General features: G+C 41.6%; 1 protein-coding gene across 3 annotated transcripts in view; it reads right to left on the reverse strand.

The window, feature by feature from the left end:
- Arhgef12 (Rho guanine nucleotide exchange factor 12) overlaps positions 1–24,306 on the reverse strand; it is a 134,021-nt gene that overhangs the window by 16,005 nt on the left and 93,710 nt on the right. For all 3 annotated transcript variants that reach the window (XM_029543068.1, XM_021206425.2, XM_029543069.1), the window contains 17 exons: positions 23,054–23,164; positions 22,762–22,860; positions 19,210–19,252; positions 18,806–18,911; positions 18,252–18,389; positions 17,643–17,675; positions 17,234–17,348; positions 16,310–16,415; positions 14,725–14,937; positions 10,513–10,645; positions 10,064–10,099; positions 9,390–9,544; positions 8,093–8,239; positions 7,075–7,160; positions 4,570–4,695; positions 2,608–2,722; positions 166–266 (listed from right to left, as the gene is read on the reverse strand). In XM_029543068.1, the coding sequence (XP_029398928.1) occupies positions 166–266; positions 2,608–2,722; positions 4,570–4,695; positions 7,075–7,160; positions 8,093–8,239; positions 9,390–9,544; positions 10,064–10,099; positions 10,513–10,645; positions 14,725–14,937; positions 16,310–16,415; positions 17,234–17,348; positions 17,643–17,675; positions 18,252–18,389; positions 18,806–18,911; positions 19,210–19,252; positions 22,762–22,860; positions 23,054–23,164 (1,863 nt within the window). The remainder of the gene's footprint in view (positions 1–165; positions 267–2,607; positions 2,723–4,569; positions 4,696–7,074; positions 7,161–8,092; positions 8,240–9,389; positions 9,545–10,063; positions 10,100–10,512; positions 10,646–14,724; positions 14,938–16,309; positions 16,416–17,233; positions 17,349–17,642; positions 17,676–18,251; positions 18,390–18,805; positions 18,912–19,209; positions 19,253–22,761; positions 22,861–23,053; positions 23,165–24,306) is intronic.

The following is a 24,306-nucleotide window of genomic DNA, read 5'->3' on the forward strand; positions in this document are numbered from 1 at the left end:
AAATTTCCTCCTGGGGCCTCATCATTTTAACTCCAACAACACTTTTGAGTAGCAAACAAATGTCCTGCTCATCAGTTGTATAATGACCCTCTCTGTTATTTCAGATTCCAGATATACCCATTTAATGGTCCCCAGTGAATCCAGTGTCTTATTTTCCCTTCTTACCTGCTTGTTTTCTGCCTCCCTGACAGCCTGATTTACGTAATTTAAGATCTGACGACAATGATCTGCAGCCTTCTTCACCTTTTCCCTTTCTGGAGGCCATTCTAATATAGGGAAGAAACAGAAAATTAGCAAAAAAGAAAATGTACACACACAACTTCATTTTATTCAAATGAGTATAAGAAGATATATACAAATACCTTTAACATTTTTATACCATGTTAAAACCTATGGCACAGCCGGGCAATGGTGGCGCACACCTTTAATCCCAGTACTTGGGAGGCAGAGGCAGGTGGATTTCTGAGTTCGAGGCCAGCCTGGTCTACAGAGTGAGTTCCAGGACCTCCAGAGCTACACAGAGAAATCCTGTCTCAGGAAAAACAACAACAACAACAAAAAACAAAAAACAAAAACAAAAAAACAAGAACAAAACCTTATGGCACAGCCTCTATCCAGGTAGTCTTTACACAGGCCCGACTTCTGATTATCACAACTTAAAGCATACATTCTCATTAAAACCTTTTTTTAAAAAAGGAGCCAATTATGGAGTTGCATGCTACTTACAAAGCTGAGGTAGGAGGATCACAAACTCGCAGTTAGTTAGCCTTAGCTACATGCTAATATTTGTCTTGAAATATTTGTTTTGTTTTTCAAGATGGGTTTTCTCTGTATATCCTTGACTCTCCTAGACCAGGCTGGTTTCAAACTCACATTTGCCTACCTCTGCCTCCCAAGTGCTGGGATTAAAGGTGTGTGCCAGCACTGTCTAGCTCGAAATACTGTTTTAAGAACTGGAAATACAGCTAATTGACAGAGCTCTTGCCTAACATGTGCAACCTGTAAGTCAATCTCAGTAGTAAAAGGATGAAAAAAGAAAGAAGAAATCACAATACAGAGCCCTAAATGCAAGAGGGATGCCTTGTATTAAAACCCCAATGTTAGGCGCTAACAAGGAAGGCCTCTGGAAGCTGTACAAACAGGACCCTTTCTTACCCCTGGGACTGCAGTGTATAACCTAGACAACTATGACCTCTGGGCCTCTTATGCAGTCTTTCTGGTGTAACAACTCTGAAGAATTCCAGAGTAAGTTTGCACTTGAGATCACATTTAAAGAAGGAAAAAGTACAACAGTAGCAATGCTAGAAGATGAAGCTCACCAAAATCACGGACACTCTGACATCACTGCACTGAAGAGAGCTACCAGACTAGAGTGGAAACTGTAATCTCAAACAGTGTAGCGGTCCCACTGGACAGATACATTAAGAGTAGGATGTAAAGCCACATTTATGCCAGGCACCATAGTCTGGGATCCCCAATACGCATTCCTAGTGTCACGTGTAAGAATCAGGAGTTTGTGGCATAAAACTCAGAATCATTTCTTGTCTCAAGATGAGAAAGTTGGAATGATAATGCATTTATTCAGTTTCCTACAAGTACTTCTATAAACACAAAACATCTCTCTGATCTAGTATAAAGCCTTTTAAAAAAACAATGAGAGATGCCAAAACAAATATGGGTGAATTTTTCCTACCTGGTCAGGTGACAATTGACACTTTGTAGGCCATACTCAGTTTTGCTGCTGAGTGCAAAGGCTCTCAGAAAAAGCATACAAACACGGCCTCCATGTGCTGCCTCCAGCAGAAGCTTGCTGACAACAACAGGTAGCAAGATGTAGGGGTGGGGGTGCATACCCACAATCCCACCACCTAGGACAGCAATTCTCAACCTCCCTAAAACCGCGACCCTTTAATACAGTTCCTCACATTGTGATGACCCCAGTCATAAAGTTATTTTCATTGCTACTTCATAACTCCAATTTTGTTACTGTGATAGTTCCTAATGTAAATACTTTTAGAGCTAGAGGTGGGCCAAAGGGGTCTTGACCCACAGGTTAAGAACCACCGACCTAGGAGGTGAGAGCAGGGGTTCAAGACCACCCTCAGCTACATATGGAGTTCATGATGAACTGGGCTCTGTGATACTTTGTCTTTAAAAAACAATTTTGAAATAAAAACCAGGCAGAGACCTTAATGTGAGCCTTGCACCACAATAGGTCAAACTCTGTGTCTGAACTATCAGAGGTCACAATCCACACAGGCTGAAGATGCCACTGCGTCTTCTCAGGAAATATCTGCCATTCAACCAGCAGAAATCAAGTCTATGCATCAGAATGCTATGAAAGATTAATTATTTAGCAGGACATATTGTTGGGTTTTTTCTTGGCTTTTAAAGAAAGTGCATGTATGCATTATCTGTATAAGAATCTATGCATGTGGGTGCTCACAGAGCCCAAAAAGGGTGTTAGATCTCATGGAGTTGGGAGTTATAGTGGTTATGAGCCACCAAGTAGGGCTGCTGAGATCCCAACTCTGGAATAGCAAAAGCACTTAACCACTAAGCCATTTCTCCAGTTCCCAACTTTTGTTTCAGCCAAAATGCTTGTACCTGTGTACTTGGCAATGTTATCCAAAAGAAGCGGGTACTTAGTGAGCCTCTGCATTTGGGTGGGAATGATGTCCTTCAGCTGAAGACGACGGCACAGGGGATTACTCTCAGCATCCTAAAATCAAAGTGGAGGAAGTCAACTAACAAAGCAAGCGTATGAGGACAAATAATTACAAAACATGTATCATGTATTTTCTAGAAATGCCACTGTATTAGAGGCCTGATTATTAGACAAAGATTCTTCTAAAAGGAGAGAAAATACATGCACATCCTACTTCTATTCGAGGACAGTCAAGGCTACACAGAAAAATCTTGTCTCAAAAAAGTGTTAAAAAGTACATTTACTAACTTATTATCCACCACTCTAAGCAGACACCACGGATCCCTAGTCTGGACGTGCTAGCTATATGCATCAGAGGTCTACAAGCCTTAAAACAATACACACTTCTGACTCTCTGGGCCAGTTTTTTAAACAACTGAGTCTGCTGTTTTAACAAAGAGCAGTGATAGATGAATGGACATGGCTTTATGTAATAAAAATACAAACCTTTAAGGTGTCCTTATGTAATAAAAATACTCAGGTATATGTGATTCCATCCCTTGGAGTGTGGGCAGAATTTATTCTATAATTAGTTTACTATCACTTGATTTTGATTTAATATAAAAGAGGAGGCCTGGCCTGATTCGGTGAGAAGTGACTGGGACCCCAATTCTAGTCGTTCCAAGAGCTGCAAGTGCTCTTAACCCCTGAGCTATCTCTCAACCCCTAACTTTAAAAACAATCTGGACCAGAGAAAAGAATTCCTATTGGCTTGGATAAAAAGCAAAAATCCACTTCTGTACACTGCTCAAAGGCCACAGGATGAGACAGGTATCCCAAGGAGCTGGGACTAGTTCCTGGCCAACAAGCCAGAAAGCAGGACCTCATTTTACATTTACAAAAGAAAGAAATTGATCAAAAGATCAATCAATTGATCAATCAGCCATTGGCTTAACCAAGCTTCAGGTGAGGATATCAACTCTAGAGTACATTCGATAAAATCCAAGGGAGAGAGAGGGTCCTGTTACACTGTGGCCATACTCTTAAACCACAAAAACTGTGACTGCTGCTTAGCAAGGCAGCAACAGGGAACAGATGCATGGTGTTCAAGTAACTGTATTTATAAAACAGCAGGTGGCTGGAGACAGCCTAGGGCCACAGTTCCAGACTCTTATCTACTCCCATCCCTACCCCAGTACTTTTACAATTCTCTCAAGTCTGATACAAAAAAACCCAAACACCTCAAACTTAAACTATATGCTTTTCATAAGTGAATACAAGCCAGGCCTAGTAGCACAGGCCTGTAAACTCATGGCTAGTATGAGGTGCAGACAGAGCAACAAGCCTGGCAATTTAATAAGACCTTACCACAAAAGGCTATAAAAAGGGCTAGGTCTATAGCTCAGTGGAGAGTGCTTGTTGAGACTGCAGAACAACTGAAAATGGCGTTTTCCTAATTAAAACTGCTATCGAAACACAGATATCTACATCAAATGCTTCAATTTTCATGTATATTTTTTATTACTCATCATTCCAAAAGCATCTTCATTCCTTCCAGTAATGTAAGATGCCCTTTTAAGATGCTGACATATTGGGTGGGGCTAAAGAGACGGCTCAGTGGTTACAAGCACTGGCTGCTCCTCCAGAGGAGCCAGGTTCAATTCCCAGCACTTGTGTGGCAACAGCTGACATCTATCTGTAACTCCAGCCCCAGGGGACTCAATGGCCTCTCAGGACCATGCACATACTTGGTACACAAACATATATTCAGGAAAAACACCTATATTCATAGAATAAAAAACATAAATGAGGGGGGATATTACTGTTAACACAGATGAACACTGTAAGTCAGAATTCCTCAAGTTTATTCTGTAGTTAATACAAAATGTGGGATCATGGGATCATTAACTTGCTTAACTCACTTGCACAAAAGTATGGAATCGAGAATCCTTTTTCTGGCGAGACTTGATCATTTCCAGGGCGAAAGGCTGGTTACTGCAGAATGTGGCGGCAGCGTGTTTCAGCTTCTCCTCTCCTGGTCCACTAAACTGTGCCAAGAACACAGAGAAATGAGAAAGAAACACTGAGCATCTGCAAGGCCAAGTAAGAGGAAGGCAGCCACAGTCCTTTCCACATCCCAGGGAGCATTTTCAAATGCAAGAGACGGGTTTGTGTGTAGAGGCAGGAGCAATGTGCTACATTAAGGACTCACGCTGACAGCACAGGCCATATGCCAGTCACCTAGGAGGTATTACCTCTCAGTCTACACTGCTCCCAAATTAGAAAGGTTGACATCTGGGGAGTATGCAACACAAAATGCCTGGAGACTGTGATTCTTATTTCATTTTCATAGACTCGGACTCCTTTACAAGAACTCGCCTACTGCTCTACAGGGAAATCCATGTGTTAGGGGCTTTCCTTCCTACTCATTATGAAATGTACTACGATCACAAGCCAAGTGCAAACAGAAGGAAAATTCCCCACTGTGTCACCTGTGCTGGGGCTAAAGGGAGCCTGGGCATAGAGCCATGAACTTGTAAATCCCTTTTGCAAATATATATTATATATGCATATATATTATGCCTCTTAGAAGTATCATACTCTTGTAAACTTGTTTGTAATAATTAATCTGTAGGTTTACTCATACCCTAACTTGAAGGTTCTCAATAAAATGCTTAACAACTACATTGCTCATGAGGCAGTCTTATAAGTCAGAGTCTTTTTTGTTGCATACTATAACCTCGATTTTGTTTATTTTTGCTTTAGAGTAGTTCTCAACCTTCCTAATGCTTTAATCCTTTAATATAGCTCCTCCTGTTGTGATGACCCCCAACCATAAAATTATCTTCATTGCTACTTCCTAACTGTAATCTTGCTACTGCTATGAATTGTAATGTACATATCTGTGTTTTCTGATGGTCTTAGGCGACCTCTGCAGGTCAGTCCATTCCCCAAAGGGGCCATGACCCACATGACTTACAGGCTAATGACAGGCTACATGACTACTACACTAGGCTGTCCAGGCTGAGCGCACACTCCCAGCCATCCTGCCCAGGTCCTGAGTGTGGGTATCACACATATAACTTCGAAGCTAGCTTTCCTGACAGTTTTACACTTGCAAACAAGTGCTCTGTACTTAGTTAAAAGGGTTTTCCATACAATATTCCACATTTCTAAGTGTCTATCATATAGAAAGACATTCTGTAAAATGTTCTTTTGTAGCGTATCTATAGATGAACTATTTTCTTCAAGCACATTACATAACACAGTATTCTAGCTGGTTGGTCAAAGTTTGTACTTATATTCTCTTACAGACAGGATGCTTAGGCGAAGAACATGGTTCAGTGGTTGAACACTTGTGTCAGACCCAAGGCCCTGAACTCAATCCCCAGCACTGAAAGAATAAATGCTGAAGGATGAGACTGGCAAAACCAAGGGCAGGTTACCCCTCAGGGACTAGGAACATGAGGAACAGCAGGGTTTATAAGAAACGCTGGGATCCCAGCAGTTCTGCAGTCACCTACGGAACCAAGACTGGGAAAAAACTCTCTAAACATTCTCTGTCCTCTCTCTCCTGCCCCACACCTCTCAATTCAGCACTTGGGAGCAGAGGCAGGCAGATCTGGGGGAGTCTAACTGCTTAGACTCTGCCTAAAACAATCAAACTCCCACAGTTTTCCCACCATACACTGTGTGACAGCAGAAGCTATGTGTCTTACACGACACTGTCTCTAGAACTATAAAGTTTTGTTCAATATAAGTTGACAATCAGGGGCTGGAAAGATGGCCGAGTGAGTAAGAGCACTTGTGGCTCTTGTAGATGACTTAGGTTCAGTTCCCAACAGCCTATAGCTACAGTTCCAGGGAATCCAAACTGGATCCGATGCCTTCTTTTCACCTCTGTGGGCATGAGCCATAACATGTGGTACACACACACACACACACACAGGCAAAACAATAACATAAACATAACAAAATAAATCTGTACAGACAGTTAGATGGAAAGATGGGCAGAAGTTGCAGTTACTACAGCCTCTGGATTATTTTCTTAGACTGGAAATAAGTTTAAGCCATTTTCACTACTGACACTTATGAAGTATAATTACCTAACATTATACAGTACATGTTTAAGATCTGAACAACAGAAGATGGTAAACATTCTGTGTCACCTAAACCGACAGGATGCAGTACTCTTTCTCCTTTAAGAGAAGGAACCAGTGTACCAGCATCTCAGTGAGATGGAGCACCGAGTCTGACTGCATACTGATTAGAACAAACTGAACAATAAAACAATACTCGGAACCCTTCCCACCTTTGCCTATTAGCTCTGCACATGGATGTGCTTCATCTGGACACATTTATTACTTACCCCAGAATCTGATCAAATGTCTATAAAAATAATTAAAACACATTCTCAGTTTCCTTACCCAGATGAGCAGATCTTCCCCAATATGATCAATAACAGAAGTCTCATTCCTTTTTCGGACAGCTTTCATTTGCTCATTCAACCCAACTAAGGGAGGAAAAAGAAAGAAAAGATTAAGTCCAGACTTATTTTAATTTGAACTACTGGTAGTACAAATCAGTTAACTATAGATTTATTTTTTAAGTTCTCTGAGTAGCACAGCTGCTCCCAATCTCCATTAATGTAATCTACACACAGCCCTTACACAGCTAGATTCCAAAAGCTCTTCCTGGACACAGATCCTAACATTTTAAGCTCTGTTGTTAGGAAGTAGCACACTGCCTATAGTGTAGCTACACTAAATATGGATTCACCCTCAAGGTCTCACTGTGTCACCCAGCTCAGAAAACCTCTGGATGTAAACAGCACACTGCATGCCAATGAAATCTGAAATTGCCACAAAAATAACTGCTTTGGTTGACAAACTAATTTCTTTGACCAAGAAAGACTGAAAATTAATGTCAGAGAGAAGACAGTGGGGTACGGCGAGAAGGACATCTTATACTTCCTCTGAGTCCAGGGGAGTCAGCTGGGGCCGGGCACAGAAAAGGTGCCCTAAGCACAAACAGCAAAACTTGCTGGAAATGATCTAACCAGTCACTTAATTTTACTATTTATAAAATATATTTACATGCGTATTATTACATGCAATATACATTTTAAACTACACACATACATATAGTAATTGATAGGATATTATCAAGGGTAATTCCCATTATTCATGTTTTTGATTTTTAAGTACTAACTTTAGATCAGAAAAGCCCATATGTATACAAAAGGCCACTTGTATACAAAAAGTAGGACTTGTATAAAATTATAGGGAAAATATTTAGCCAAAGATCCAATCATCTTTCTTTGCTAGATCCTCAATAAACTTGGTTAGGTACTCACCTATTTGTAATGTGTCCTAAAGGTGCTTTTACACAGTCTTCTCTCTACTAGAAATGTAAACACAACGGTCACAAGCAAACTTTGCTTACCATGAAGTTGAAGGATATCTTCCAAGTTTGAAAAAATCTTGCGCAGTTCTGAAGGTGAGAGAATCCCCTCTCTGGACACTCGCTGATAGAACACTTGGTCAAGGACCTTCAGTGTCCGCACGTGAGCTCGCTCAGTGCAGAACAACTCTAGGCAGAGGAGAGGGAAGGAGGCACGGAATGGTGCTATATTTAGACTCATTCCATGGGACCAAATATAGTCTTCCATTGCTATTAGGTAGCAAATGCATTATGTAATAAATTTAGTGTTTAGAAAAGATGGTATATCTCTAAGAACCAAACTGATTCATGAAATTTTCCTACACAGCAGAATAATGAAATGTATCATTCAAAAGTATTTTATATTAGGAAGTTAATTACTCCCAAACTCATTTACACCAGAATATAGTAAAATCTAATAACAGATAGCCTTAAGCACTCTTCTGAAGTAATAGTAGATTTAATTTTCTGTATTTGCCCATAAAACCTCATTTCTGGAGTCATTCTGTAACTTTACTAAATCTCATTGTCATCAAAAAGAAGATATTTATTGAAATCAAGCCATAGTGATAGCAGAGGATACAGCGTCTATGTCACATACTTGTTACGTACACGTTAGGGGAACTGTGATGTCAACTTGTCACAACTTAGAATCACCTGGGGAAAGAGTCTCAGTTGAGTAAATGCCTGTAACAGGTTGGTGTGTGGGCATACTGGGGAAGGGGCTGTCCTGTTAACAGACTGACTATAGGACCCAGCACATCATGGGCAGCACTATTCCCTAGGCAAAGGTCTGGGGTCGTAGAGAGCAGGAGAAGGCTTGATGCACACAAGAGGAAGGGCATAGGAGCCTCACTCTCTCGCTCCACTGTAGGTGTGATGCGACTGACTGAACTGAGCTCCTGCTTTGACCCCCTCAATAATGGTCTGTGACCTGTACATGGGTGACCTAAGTCCTACCTGTGCTCTCATTCCACACTGCCTGTTGCTCAGCTAGTCTCCTTAAATTTAGCTCATTCTTGATAATCTATGTCTACAATATAACCTTAAAGTGTCCAACTGATTTTTTTCGAATTCCATATATAATGCTATGGATCTTCAGTCGCCTGAAAGCTAAATGCAAATTGTACCATTACTTGTACTGTTTCTATTGAAAGGCTCAAAAATAACCTATCTAGTTTAATTCTGTCTGTTTAAAACAAAAGGCCAATAGAAAATAAAGCAAATTCCAAGGCTGAAAGATTTGCTTCATCTGGTAAATCTCAACCTATACAGCCAACAACAGATTGATTAAAATTACCATTGATCACTTCCTGTCTTTTGATCTCAGAAGGTTTCAGTCCCAGTAACACTTCTCTGCTAACAAGCTGCTGCCAGTTGGGCGGATCTGTCTCCAGGTCATTTTCAAACTGCTCATCCTCACTTTGACTTTCTCCAAAGGCGATGCTGTCAAACCTAATAAAACAAACAAATAGGAAATCCTGTTGAGGGCTTCAGGTGGATGACAGACTCACAAATCTTTTGTGTATGTTCGTGTGTGTATGGATGCACATACGTAAGTGTACACATGCATATGGAGGCCAGGTTGGCTTCGGGTGTCTTCCTTGACTGCCCTTCACTTTATTCCTTTTGATGGCCTTGTCATGTCTGGCTTCTTACCTGGGCATTCACCATCTGAACTGAGGTCTTTGCATTTTTTAACAGCTGAGCTATCACCACAACCTCACGAGCATGCGCTCATTGTAAACCAGGTAGACATCTGCATCTGATTCAGCACTGAGCCCCAGACTCTCTCCTCTCCTAGGAAATGGCTTCTTCCTGGATGTACACTTGTTTGTGGGCCTTGGATGGTCTGGGCTTACTGAGAGCTTTCCTTTATGCTCACAGACTATGAATAAGGTTTCTTTCCTTTACAATTAGGACTTTATAGGGGAGAAGCATGATTAAAATGAAAGCTACTTAAGATTAACTTACTTCCGAAAGGGTTTTGGGGTTCCATGTTCTGCCACCCTAAAACAATAGAGAATAAGGAATCACAGGAGAGCAAAATGGAGACCAAGAAAGACAGACCCAGACGAACTGTGGCAGCGCACGCCTTTAATCCCAGCACTCCACAGACAGAGGCAGGTGGATTTTGAGCTTGGCAGTTTGAGGCCAGCCTGGTCTACAGAGCAAGTTCCAGGATAGCCAGGGCTACACAAAGAAACCCCATCTCAAAAAAACAAAAACAACAAATAAAAAACAAAAAAGAAAGATAGATATACCCAAGATACAAAAGCTATTTAACATAATAGAAAATTTCAGTAGGATTTATTATTTACTACCAACCAGACTTCTATAAAACATTATAAAAGAAAGTACTGCTATATATTAAAAGTGATAGGTCAAAGAACTTAAGCAATGCACAAAGCTCTATGAATTACCTCTCCACTTCACATTCCTCCTCTTGCACTTGATCTAACAGAGGAGGAGGGAAGTCGAAAACAGTATTGGGGACACGAGGTGTGCTGTCCAAGCAGTCTCCAGGGGCCGATGCTTCTCCCACTTGTTTTGTTCCTAAGATGATAAAAGTTGGAGTCACTAACTGTTTAAAATTAAACAGCAATAGCAATAACCAAAAAACCTGATCAATTCCCAGAAGAACTTTTTCCTAAATCACAGCCACATTCTATTTAAATAGGCTAGTTAGAATAAAAAATTTAGTATATAAAACTCTCCAATGCACTAAAGAACAAATGGGGAAAACTTTTCTTTTCTCTTTTCCTTTCCTTTCCTTTCCTTTCTTTTTTTTCTCTTCTTTTCATTTTGAGATACTATGTAGCCTGTGGCTGGCCTTAAATTCCCAGAGATCTGCCAGCTTCTACATCCTGAGAGATGGGATTAAAAGCATACACCACCATGCCTGACAAGAAACTTCATTTTAAAGTATTCTCTTAAAAGCTAAGGGAAAAGCCACTGAATTGCTGAGATGGTGCGGTGCAGCCAGTTTGAGCCTGACCCCTGAATGAAGCAGAATCCCAACTTCTCCAAGTTCCCTGAATGCCACACATGCCCTCTGCCTCTGAACTGCTGCCTGTGCATAGATTTGGGGAGAGGTGTCTTTAGTTGTCTATTCTCTGCTGAGGCCCCTACTTCCAAAGATAGCTCTAAACCCAAGGCCACACAGATGGCCCTAGTTATCAGTGAGTCACAAAAAATGACTAAACATAAAGAGAGATGTGGTGAGCAAAGACAGGAGGCAGAAAGGTAGTCAGTCAGAGGGTCAATATGCAAGCTGCCCATAAATGAAACTATGAAAATTAATTTTTTAAAAAGGCAAGACCAGCACCAGGTCTCGGGATGAGGAGCAGCCTCCTCCTGCCTCCTCCTTCCTCATTTCTAACGGCAGAAGTTAGAGTGGGCCAATTTCAAATAACACTTTTAGTTTACAATCTGTATCTCTTTCTCTAGAGGTTCTGCTCACTCTCTGCCCCTCCCAATGTCTGATAGCTATGTCATTACTGGTAGGGTTATGAGGCATTACAGAAATGCAAATATGGATCCGTTTTACTACATCAAGGAGAACAGTAACTCTCTTGTATGTCAAGCTAGGGATTTAATGTCCATCCACATTCCCTTCTCCTATTCTTCTTACCTTTCTGATCTGTGGTCTCAGTGAAATAGCTATTTTATACTTTATCTAGCAGGATGACTCTAAGTGCCTGAAAACCAATGGAATATGTTTTCATTACTATGGCCATATACATATTGCCAAATACAACCTTCAACACATACACATACTGTTCCTACTGGGTTAAGAAGTATGCTTGTTTGAATATTTTCTTTCTTACTGCCCCAATTATGCAACTCTGTGTCCATTTAAAACAGGATATTCATTACACTAAAGTTGCACTCAATCAGTTGCTTCATGAACAGTCCACCTGCTTCCTTTTTTTTTTTAATTAAAATATTTTTTACATTGTGTGTGTGTGTGTGTGTGTGTGTGTGTGTGTGTGCGTGTGTGCAAGATACCTGCAAGATACACAAGGACAAGTCAGATGACAATTTGCAGCAGCTGCTTCACAGTCAGCCATGTGGGGGTCCAGGACTCCAGCTCAGGTGTTCAGGATTGGTGGCAAGCCCCTTCCCTGCTGAGCCAGCTTACCAGCCTTCATTTTGTTATTGACATAGGGTGTTAATATGTAGCCCAAAGTGGCCTGCAACTTGCAACCCATGTCCCAATTTCTGGGAGTAGACACATGTGCCACAGCATTTAGTCTGCTTCATGTTTCAAAAATGACTTACTTTCTTAAACAATTGTTTGGGTTTTATTTTGTACTCCTAAATCTTTTCCTTTATTGGTAAAGTAATATAGTTTTATTGTATGTCAATTTTTTTCTGGTTCCTCATACTACCAATTGCTAAAAATTCCTCCTTCATTTTTGTGTGTGTTGTAGGTGTGAGTGTGAGTGAGTGTTTCTGTTACTTGTGTGGAGAGACTACAGAACGACACAGGATGTCTTCCTTGATAGTTCTCCACCTTCTACTTGTGAAACAGGGTCTCTCGGCTGGACTGGCTGGCTGGTGAGCTCTAAGGACCCGGTATCTCCCCAGCAACAGCAGGCTAGAGATGGGTCCCACTCTGAACGCCCTAACCCTGTCCTTACGAACTTGATGCAAACCACCTTCCCGACTCCCACGTATCTTTTCTTGTTCCTGACTTGCTATGCTCCAGTCTGGAGCCATGGCTGTGTGACCTGTGGCCCCGTCACCACCTGTGCTACTCTTCTGCGCAGTGTCCTGCACCCCATGATTCACTTTCACTTTCTTCTCTGTGTGCAGAACTATAACCTCAAACACTGTTCAAGGAGTGAGGAGTTTCAGCCAAACTTTACATTATTACAGATCTGAAAATGTCTTTATTCATTCTTCCTTTTTGACAGACAATTTAAGATACACAATTTAAAGTAAAAACCATTTTCTTGCAGAAAGCTGAAAGCCGTGTTCTTTTCTATTCCACCATTCAGTGTTCCAAGGAGCAATAGGTGAACAGTTCTCATTTTCTTGCTCTCAAGTTTCCATGATTTCCTCATCAACTAATTCTCCTTCAGGAATGGACTGTCATCTGTCTCCCCTGAAGTATGGATGACTTGGTGACTTGCCTCTAACTGGCTGAGGTGACAGCAGAACTCTGTCCTGACTCCCTCCTCTACATCATTCTAAGGAGTCAGCTACAGCATCCTGGAACACTGGAGCAACTCCTGAAAGCCCACGGGGCTCTGGGCTGAGACCTCATGCGAGTTATCTGGTTTGGAGGAGGGTGTTCCCTACTCTCCCAAGAGGCCTTACGTTAGAACCACTTAGCCAAGCAGCTACAAAAACATGAGAATACTTCCTGTGTTATGCCACTAAACCTGGAGTGATTTTTCACACAGCAATTAATAACAATAATTACTCTACTATATTTAACTTTTAATTAAAGTTTATCTCTGAAATATTTTTATAGGATCCTATTCTTTATCATTTAATGTTTCCAAGTATTCTATGTTAGAGGCAATCTTAAAGTTCTTACACATTATCAAAATTAAGCTGTCCTCTAGGGATGGCTTTTCTATGTCGTTGTCTAACTGTATGGAGCTGTGTGTTGCCTCATGCCTTAACTTTAAGAAGCAAGTGTTTCCAAGAATGAGGAATGATGTTCATGTTTAAGGATGAAAACTGTATAGCTGACCTGACTGCCTGGCTTTTTCTTTTCTTTTCTTTTCTTTTCTTTTCTTTTCTTTTCTTTTCTTTTCTTTTCTTTTCTTTTCTTTTCTTTTCTTTCTTTCCCCTTTCCTACTATGTGGAAATAGCTATGGTTCAAATATTTGACCTCTTCTTGTTACTGAATTATCATTAATGTAAAAGATAAAAATCTTCAGGGTCTCAGGTTTACAGATTTTCTTTAAAATTTATCTGGGGCCTGTCGTGATGAAAGCCCCTGACGGCCTGCGTTTGGTCCTGGACCCCACACGGCGGAGGGTCAGTCTGATCAGCTAGGAGACACAGCTCCCGGCACCTGTGCTCAGAGCGCCTTCCCTTCTGAGCAGCCTTCTTCTCTATCCATCCCGTAAGTCTACATCGTGTTGGGTTTGTTTGTTTGTTGTTTTTTGTTTTTTTAAAAGTCTCAACTCTGCTTCCTTTAGAAAACAGAACATTTTTTGCCAGTAACAAGCAGCCAGTTTCCTCAATCCCCCTTATCTTTCTTTCCTGTAATGAAAAAATTTTCCAACTTTTACTGGTGTTGGGTCTTCTCTTTTTATTTATGAACAGTCTCCCTGTGTGCCTGGATGACCTTGAACCTTTGGTCCCCTTGCTTCTGGCTCTTGAAGATGACTCTGGCTGTATCACCTTACCCAGGGGCTCCAATATAAATTTTTAGTTTTGTGGCTTTCCTCGTGCATCGTATAAGCTTCAAATGGCAGGCATCTGTGCATAGGTAACACCTCAAGAGTTCAGGAAGTAGTTTGGAGTTTTGATTTTTAAGAAAATAAAAAATTATCATTCAGCATATTTCTATTGTGAACTGTAGAATACTACAATATTTAAATCAAACTAAACTGGGATTCATTTGTAATTAAAATCTTCCATTTTCCACTGTTTAATGAATGACTCACCTGTATCATTCTCTCTCCCTCCCTCTTGGGAAAGAGCAGCCCCTGAGGTGGCAGAGGACATGGAACTGGCGGGCAGGTATCCAGTGTCTGTTCCTTCGTTGGCTACTCCACTCTGGCGCAACTTGGCAGGGTCCTGAGGCTCAGGACTCACAGACAAGGGTGCAGATGAGTGCTTCGGGTGGCGTAACTTCTGTATCTCCATGGCCCTGCCAACTGAACAGAAAGCAATGGTCAGAAGCATGTGCTGCAGAGCGGCTGTAGAGAGGGAAAGGGGTGGATGGAAATATCTGAGTTTACAGTTACTACACACAGCAAGAAACGAGGTTTGGGGTAAAGAAGGAGAGAGCAGATAAGGAAAGTTAAGAGGGACGGAACAGAAGAAAGAACACAGAAGAGAAGCTGGCGAGAGCAGTGGCAGTGGAGGCAGAGGGACTGCTGGGAGACAGTTTTATCTCCTGAAAAAATAAAGATGCAGCCTCTATCTGTGAGTGTTCTCCCTCTCCACTTTTCCCTGGATATTCACAATATCTCCGCTGTACCAAAGACTGCCCTCCTCCTTACTCTTGTCCACATCAGGTTCTTTCAGGTCATCCTCTGCTACTGTACACATCCTCGCATGGCTCTGTACAGCCCGCATCTAAGTCCATCTTCTCCTTCTTCGCAGATTCCCTCTGCCTGTCACAACTTCTGACCTGTGCTACTGGCACTTGCAGGAGGACTCCCCATGTCCTGTAGACGCAACATCACTGCTCTCCAACCGAACTGTCACCCCAGCATGCCAGAACCTCAGGTGAGAAGCCCAGCACAGGCTGGCTACCTTCCTAGTACCAACTACATGTATCTCGGCTGCCACGCTGTCTGGTGATCTGACCTCTCTCTGCAGGTAGAGGTGACAGGCTGTCAGAAAAAGCACAGTGGACACATGGAAACCACAGAAATACAGAGAGAGTAAGTAACAGTAAGAATGAAGGGACTAAACAAGTCATGGTGGAGTGATCGATGACCAGGGTATGTGTGTGTGTGTGTGTGTGTGTGTATGTGTGTGTGTGTGTAGGTCTGAATGAAACAACTCTGAGAATCATTTCCATTCCTCAGTCAAAGTCCACATTCTTTTTTAAGACAAAGCCCCTTCTCACCTGGAACTCAGTACGTAGGTCAGGCTAGCAGGCCAGGGATTCAACTGTCTCTGGCTTCCCAGATTCCAGCTACCACATTAGGCATTCCCCCCAGCCCCATCAACATGGGCTCTACGGATTTAATGTCTCTTCAAAGAGCTTTACCAACTGAGCTAGCTTCCTGGCCCAAAGCTTTTTTTTTTTTTTTAAATTGAGCAAACATAAATTGAATAGGCACACATAAAGATAAGACACTGTGACAGGCATGGGATGGCACACGCCACTGATGAATATGTTCACAACAGTTAATACAGCATCATAGGTAAGCTTTGTTCAGAACAACACTGGGGGAAACAAGGCACAGTGCAGCACCAGCAACAGCAGCTGCAGAGCAGCTACCTCCAGCGACACAGCCCTGACCAAACTTCTGAGGAAAGGCAGCAAGAACAGCACCTCGAGCTTCAACATACTTGCACTGTTGTCGTGGCGGCTTGGTCTTCTTGGGGGTCCCAAAATGCTGGGGAATCCTCTTCGCTTCCCTTTTTCTTCGCCCTCTCTATCTTTCTTCATGCTTTGCTAAATTCAAGGTACAATTACAGTAAGATAAGAGACATCGAACAGTAGGTCTTGTTGTTGCTTTCAAAAACAGCAATGTATTCTAATGGTCAGTTGAAAGGAAATGGCGAGATGCACATAAAAGAAGGACAGCACCCACGGAGCCAAGCTGTGTGGGAACCTCAAGCTCAGCATGCCTTATTTTCTGGTTTTGCATTTTTGGTGTGAGACAACATCTGATGTAGTCCTGGCTGCCCTTAAGCCCACTATATAGACAAGGGTGACCGTGACCTCTGGATCTTCCTGCTTGTAACTCCCAAGTGCTATTGATACAGGCCTGTACTACCACACAGGCCTGTATCAACAGCAGACAATACTCTTAGACAGTAAACACAGACAATACTCTTAGAAAGTAAAAAGTCAATTTACCAGCAGCTTGCTAACAAACATTTGCTGTTTTACAGCATCATTCATCCATTCAACATTTTCATAGTATGTGAAAGCACCGTGCTGAAAACTAGGGATAGAGTAATGAGGGACGTGCGTGTCTTCACACACCTTTAGACTCCAAGAAACACTAAATAAAACCTAATAATTACTGAGACAGGTGCCCTGAAGTGACAGTCTAAGGCACTGGTTTGCAGGTGGCAGGCATATAAACGTCACCTTACCTAATAATAAGCTTTTCTCACTAGATAGTTTCTTGATAAGAGAGACCAAGTTAGACCTATCACGATGCTCAGTGCTAATGTGCTGACACAGTAAACGCTGGGAAGGAATCACTGTCCGCAAATGAGCAGAATGGCAAGGCAGCCCCTGTGTTGCTGCCCCAGTCGCACCTTGATCTTTGGAAGGAAGCCGATCCGACCCCGCTTGTGCTCCAAGTTTCGCGGTTCTTTCACTTTTACTCCCAAATACTTCATATACATGAGAATTACGTACTGCATTGTGGAACTGGAGGAGAACCGATTAAATACTGTAAGAGTTCTGATGTGAAAAGGATGGTCTGAATAAAGAGATCAAGTGATTTCTAGAGGCCCAATGATGGAAATTAATTAAGGCAGGAACTTAAAAAAAAAAAAAAAAAGTACATAAACCAATTCTATCCACATGACACTAAAGTTACAAATCAAATAAAAAACAGGCCACCAGGGGGAGCCTACAGTCTATATAAGAAGTTTAAAGAAACAGACATTTTAGAGCAGAGAGAAAATATAGCTCTAGTTGGGGTAGGGAACATTATATTACCTCCTTTCTTCTTCTACAGCCTGAGCAGTCATCCTAAAAATTAAAATATTTTAAGGTGAAATATATACAATTGGAGATGTTCTATCTATAATTCAGTGGTACATTTGGAAATGATCTATCTGTAAGTTACACAGTACAAGGCCCTGGGTTCAATCCAAGGTGCCATCAAAAAAGATCAAAGAAACAGACATTTAATCAGAGATGTGCTATTTAAGCTCAGACACCTGAAACAACAGAAAAGAACTAAATGATTAGGGTCCCGTCTACATCCAGAATAAAATACTCAAGGAACTCTACTCCACAAGAGACCCCCACCATTTCACAGCCGTGTCATCGGGTGAATGTGTTCTACAGCAGCAAGTACTTCCCAAGGCCTGTAAATCATGCAGAGAAAGCGGCCACCTAGCGCTTATCACTGATTACAAGTCTTGGAGTTACTCATTAACCAACACTCAGTACGGAGAAGCCAAGAACTTTCAACTAACAGGAGAAAATTCCATTTCCAAGTGTCACGACGAATAATTCTACATGTACAATCTGACTGCTCCGCCAGATCTGCTTAGAGGCCTCCAAGCAAAAGCAGCATTTCTGCATGCAGTTCTGACTTACAACACTTCTTCAATTTTGGTAACGATCTGTTCCGCACATGCTCGCTCCTTCTCCAGAGTTCCCCGGTCCTTGTCTCTCTCTGCATCAAGTTTAGTCAGCTCACTCTCAGCCAAGGTCAGCCCCATGCTGCGTTTCTGTCTAAAAGAGTTAGGAAAAAATATCTCAGCACAGAGATAACAATCTCCCTCCCTCTAGGTGTCTAGACAGCCCTACCTACAACTGACTATGGACAGGCAGGATGTCTTGCTTTCTACTTTGACCCAGCAAGTCGAGGGTCTAGTGGTGGTTGATGCTTTTGACTCATTTCTGGAAGGAACACACTCAGGATAGATGCTGCACTGAGCCACCTCCATGCTGAAAGGGCCTGAATGGAGACTATGGACTCTCATCCACCCTCTGACTTCAGATGCCCACTATGTTTAACAACTGGGCTAAGGTCATATGATTTACATAGTGAGGGGTGAAATATCTCACATGTAGCTTTTTCCTATCTAAAAATATAAGACAAATAACTCACAATGAGCATACCAAGTTTTCTCTAACACCAGACTTACCGAAAATCCTCCAAGTGCTTCTGAACTTCAGGGTGGACTCTCTCCTGCATTGTTTGAATGTAGTGGCGATGCAGATCCTCAGGAATAAGCTCAGGTCTTCTCTTTTCTGCAAAAAGAAAGGAATTAAGTGATCTAAAGATACAGTCTATGCAGCCTGACACTGGCAACACAGTGACATTGCACAGTGCGCACTGAACTTACTATACCAGAGAACTTACTTAGTGCAGTTACTGCACTTCCTGTCAGAAGCCAGATCTCATCCTTTCAATGTAGTAGACTCTCTTTCAGCTATGAGTCACATGATTAAAGTAGCCTGACTAAACTAACATAAAACAGTGGATCTGAGGCGAGCCACATTTGGATGGAGACACTAATCTTCAGGGACGCGGGTGCTTCAAACTTACCTAGATCCATGGAGATTTCCTCAGGAACTGGAACTTTCAGGTGCTGAAACAAGCAAACAAAGTTAGAACTGCACTTCAAGCTTCTGGGACAGACTGAGGAAGGTGTGTAGGTTTATCCTAAAGTGTTTGCTAATCCAGCTGTTCTTGCCCATCCAAGAGTCATAGCCCTGTCTATTGCTTAGACGTGGAAATAAACTCTTTCCCCAAAGTTCTGCTGTGAAGAAAGAAGTAGCCATTTTATCGGGTAGCAAAATAAATGCTTCAGTATCACTCCACATAAATATCTGACATCAGCTTACTATAAACACTGGTCAATATAATCAGTTATGCATTACTTGAAATAATACAAGTAAACCTAAACTATGCATATATTACATAGGAAAACCTAACTCATGTAAGCATGATTTTCATGTCTGAATCTGAGCAGCTTATCCTACAGATCATGTGATTCTCAGTAATCTTCTTAGGTGAACTGTTAAAACTCTCAACGGTATACTGCCGATGAAAAAGTACTGGATGTTATGTTGAGTTTTTGAGTCTTAAAATCTCAACAATAATCAGTAATAATTAGTAGCCCCTGCAGTAGAACTAAAGCAACTATCTTAGGATACACTTCTTTCTATCAGGATTTCTCCCCTTAAGCGTGTAGAATTATTATCAGACTATAATGTTCTTTATCCAACAACTAAACAGAAAATCTTATTATTTTGTATTCAGAGGAAATATCTTGGTTCTTATACAAATTTTATACTGTACACCTATTAAAGTCATATACCTCCTAAATTTGTAATTCTTATAAAGATCTGAAGTTGTAACTTTGAAAATAAGTCAGTGTTAAAATATTATGAGACTATTACGTAATTTATTTTGCTGTGTGTGTGATGTGTACACACGTGTGTAAGTGTGTAATGCATGCATCTGTGAAGGCCAATGTTGGCTTCCACTATCACTCTCTACCCTATTCCTTTGAGATCGGGTTTCTCATTGAACCTGATATTCACTGATTCTATTAGCCTGGCCGGCTGGAGCGTCCCTGGAATCCTTGTCTCCCTGTCTTCCCTCTTAGCGCTGGGAGTACAAGTGTGCACAGCCACGCCTGGCTTCTTATGTGGGTGCAAACATCTAATTCAAGTACTTATACTTGCACAACAAGCACTTTACCGCTGAGCAAGCCATCTCTGGCCCCTAAGAAGAGTGAAATGGCAAGACATGTTCATACATGTCTGTAATCCCAAGACTTGGGAACCAGAGATGGGAGAATCTTAAGCCAAAGGCCTGCCTGGGCTAAAAGACTGTTTCAAGGATATGGAAAAGGGAAAGATGTGCGAAACAGAAAACAGAAAAGTTCTTTTAACACACATGCAAAAAAGTACATGTGGGTTAGCAGTGCAGCTCAACAACACAGCCTTGCTGAGTACACCAAGACAGGGGTGTGATTCCAGGACCACAAGAAATCAAATAAAAACTAATTCATTTACGTATGGACATGAGTAATATAATTTTGACTGGTCACATGAAAAAAGAATCAAGACATTAGTATGGATTCTTCTAACACTTTACTGCTGGCACAGATCATAGCCAACAGGCAGGCAGGCAGGCAGATGTATAGTACGAGGGAAGTAGGTGATCCATTCACACTTTACACTCTTCCAGGAAAGCAGCAGGGTCAGAGCTGGGATGGAGAGATGGCTCAGTGGTTAAGAGCGTGTGCTGATCTTGCAGAGTTCAGTTAGGGCCTGACCCTGTCTTCTGTCATCCACAGTCACTGACACACAGGTGGTACATTACCCTCACAGACAACAAACATACATGGAAATAAAAAATCAGTAAAATAAAAAACAAAGTCTTCAGTTGAGGAATCTTGGAGAGAAGCGATGGAGACTAGAGTCTAAAGCAGTCATTTAAGAGAACAAGACAAGGGCTGGCAATGTGGCGGACCAAGTGTTTGCCTAGCACTTATGAAACTGTGGGCATCATCCCAGCACCTCATAAAGTGCCTCATAAAACTAGATATGGCTGGTCGCACATGCCTTTAATCTCTGCAATTAGGAAATAGGTAAGACAGTAAGTTTAAGGTCATTTTCAATGACCTGCTGAATTCATGGCTGGCGTGAAACCTTGTGTAAAACTAAAGGGATAAAGAATATGGAGAGGGGTGGGATGACTGCAAAAGTTCCTACAGACAAGTGCTCCATAGATAAGCATGAGGACCGAGGACCTGAACTCGGGCCCTCAGCATCCACATAAAAGTGGGTGTGGTGGGGAGTAGACGCAGGAGGATCCCTGGAGCACACTCGTCAGTGACTTAGTGACTGAGCTGAGATTCAGTGAAAGACCCAGTCTCAACATAATGACATGGATGGCCAGGGAGATGGCTAAGCAGGAAAGGAGTTGGTTATCAAGCCTAAAACCTGAATTCAATCCCTGGGACCCACACAGTGGAAGAACTCACTTCCACTGCTTGTCCTCTGCATCTTAGCACAAGTATACATGAAACACACCAATAAAAAACTGATTATAGTAAATAATAATGAGGTGAGAAAGACACCTGATGTTGGCCTCTGGCCTACATGTGTATATGAAGATGTGTGCATGCATACACTAAGGAAACAATTTTTTTTAAAGATAAACTAAACAAAAACAGGTGATGGGAAAAGGACCAAGCAACAAGATCATCCAAGGATGTATTATAGGCTATTATTTACTCTTACTTAGCAATGCTCATGATAAAATTCAGCTTAAAAATAAAAGACTTAAGTGTGGCGTGTGGTGTACTGTGCTTGTGAGTGGAGGCCAGAGGACAATGAAGTATCTTCTTCTATCACTGCCCACCTTACTGTTGGTAATGGGATCCCTCACCAAACCTCAGGCTCAATGACTGACTAGACTTCTTGGACAGCAAACCCCCAAGATCCTCCTGTCTCTGCCTTCCCAGGAGTCACGTGGATCAAACATGGCTCTCCATGCCTGTGTGGTAAGCACGCTACCAGCTGGGCCATTTCCCTAGCACTTCCATTGGTAAAACAAAACACAGTGATCCGCAGTGTGTAACTTTTTAGTCAAATTTGTATTTCTAATATCCAGAGGGGCCACTCAGAATTCACTTATCCAAGGATTATCCTTTGGATCCTCATTCATATATATATATATATATATATATATAATCTATATTATATTTTATATTATATTATAAATATTATATTATAAATATATTATATTATATATATATATCCTCATTCATATATATATATATATATATATATATATATATATATCATCTATATTATATTTTTCATTTCCCAATCTAATCATGTACATATAAATTTCCAAATATACATTTATATTCCCTAAAATGTACTATAAAATTCATATACCCAAAATTGACTTAGAAATTATTTTTAAGACAAGTATAATCAAGAACTAAAATATAATATGTATGTCCAAAAGCATGATATGCTTCCATGGCATGGTTAAGGGACAGGAAATGAAGGTCCATGAGGCAATGGATGTACTGAAGGAAAGACTGACCCCAGTATTAACTCAGCAACTTACTGCAGACCGGTCCAAGAAGAACTGATGAAACTCCAGGAAGACACGCCGAGTCTCCTTGGAGTTCGTCTGCTTATACAGGTCTGAATAGAGATAACAGAGCTGTCATGGGGAAAGAAATGGAAAAGACAGTGAAAAAACACAAAAGGTAATAATTTAGTTAATAACATTTGAAATGCCTATCCTTATAAATTTAGAAAATAAGCCTGTCTATACTCATTTTTCAGATAAAAAGCTCTCCAGCATATGAATCAATATGTGGATGCTCAATCAGATAAGTTATAAGATATATTACCAATGTTGCAGGGTCAAACTGTGAGACTACATGGTGTAAGAAAACGGCCAAGTGAGCAGGGCGAGCCTTCAGCAGTTCAATGCTCTGGAAACAGCTGCACTGTCCATTGATCTAGTGGAAAAAATGATTACACATCAGGAACTCTTGAAAACTGAGTTAAACTGTACTTGTGAGGCCAACTGAACACAGCCAGCAGAATTTCCCATTGACCTTCTATAATGGGTTCCATCTGGAATGTCCCCAGCAGGCTTGTGGCTGAGGGCTTAGCTGAGAAGTGGAGAACTTGAGGAGGTGGCCTTGGTGGAGGGCGAGGATACTGGAGAGTGATTTTGAAGGGTCTGTTCCATCGCTGGCCCCTTCCTGGTTCCGTCTTTATTTGGGGGGTGTTCTTATTTTGTTTGTTTGTTGTTGCTGTTTCCTGTCTTGTCTTGTTTATTTTTTGGTCTTGGTTAGCCTGAACCAACCTAACAAGCTCATGGTCCTCCTGTCTCTGCCTCCCAAGTGCTGAGCTTACAGGCTTACCAACTTCCTTATTTTTTTATTTTTTATTTGTAAAAATTCAGATCTGAGAGCTAGAGATGACCCAGCAGTTAAGAGCATTTGTTGCTCTTACGAAGAACCTGGGTGTGTGGTTCCTCTGTTAACTCCAGTCCCAGGGGCTCTGGAGCCCTCTCTTCTGGCCTCTGCAGCACTAGGCACACACAATGTACACAAACACATAGTCAGCCCAAACACTTGTATACATAAAAAAAAGGAAATGAGTAAGTTAAAATCTCCAGCTGTGGTGGCACTCATCTGTAAGAAGACCAGCACTCCAGCAGCTGGATGGGAGGCAGGACGCAGAGAATTAACCAAAACTGTACAAGCAGCCCAGTGGTGGGCAGAGGACGAGAGGCTCTGCCTCAAGACAAGGTGTAAGGAGAGAAACAAGCGCTAAAGTCTTCCCTGACCTACACATGTGTAGTGTGTCATATGAGTACACACTTGTACATCCACATATATACTAGATAAATGCTAAATAAAATTTAAAGGGCTGAACCCTCATGACTGGTTGAGGATCATCCCAGCAACCCAAGACCAATTCAATACTAATACTAATCAATGCAATCTGCCTTATTAAGAGAGTAACTAAAGCCGGGCGTGGTGGCACACACATTTAATCCCAGCACTCAGGAGGCAGAGGCAGGTGGATTTCTGAGTTCGAGGCCAGCCTGGTCTACAAAGTGAGTTCCAGGACAGCCAGGGCTATACAG

This window comes from Mus pahari, chromosome 10 (genome assembly GCF_900095145.1).
Source record: "Mus pahari chromosome 10, PAHARI_EIJ_v1.1, whole genome shotgun sequence".
NCBI lineage: Eukaryota > Metazoa > Chordata > Mammalia > Rodentia > Muridae > Mus > Mus pahari.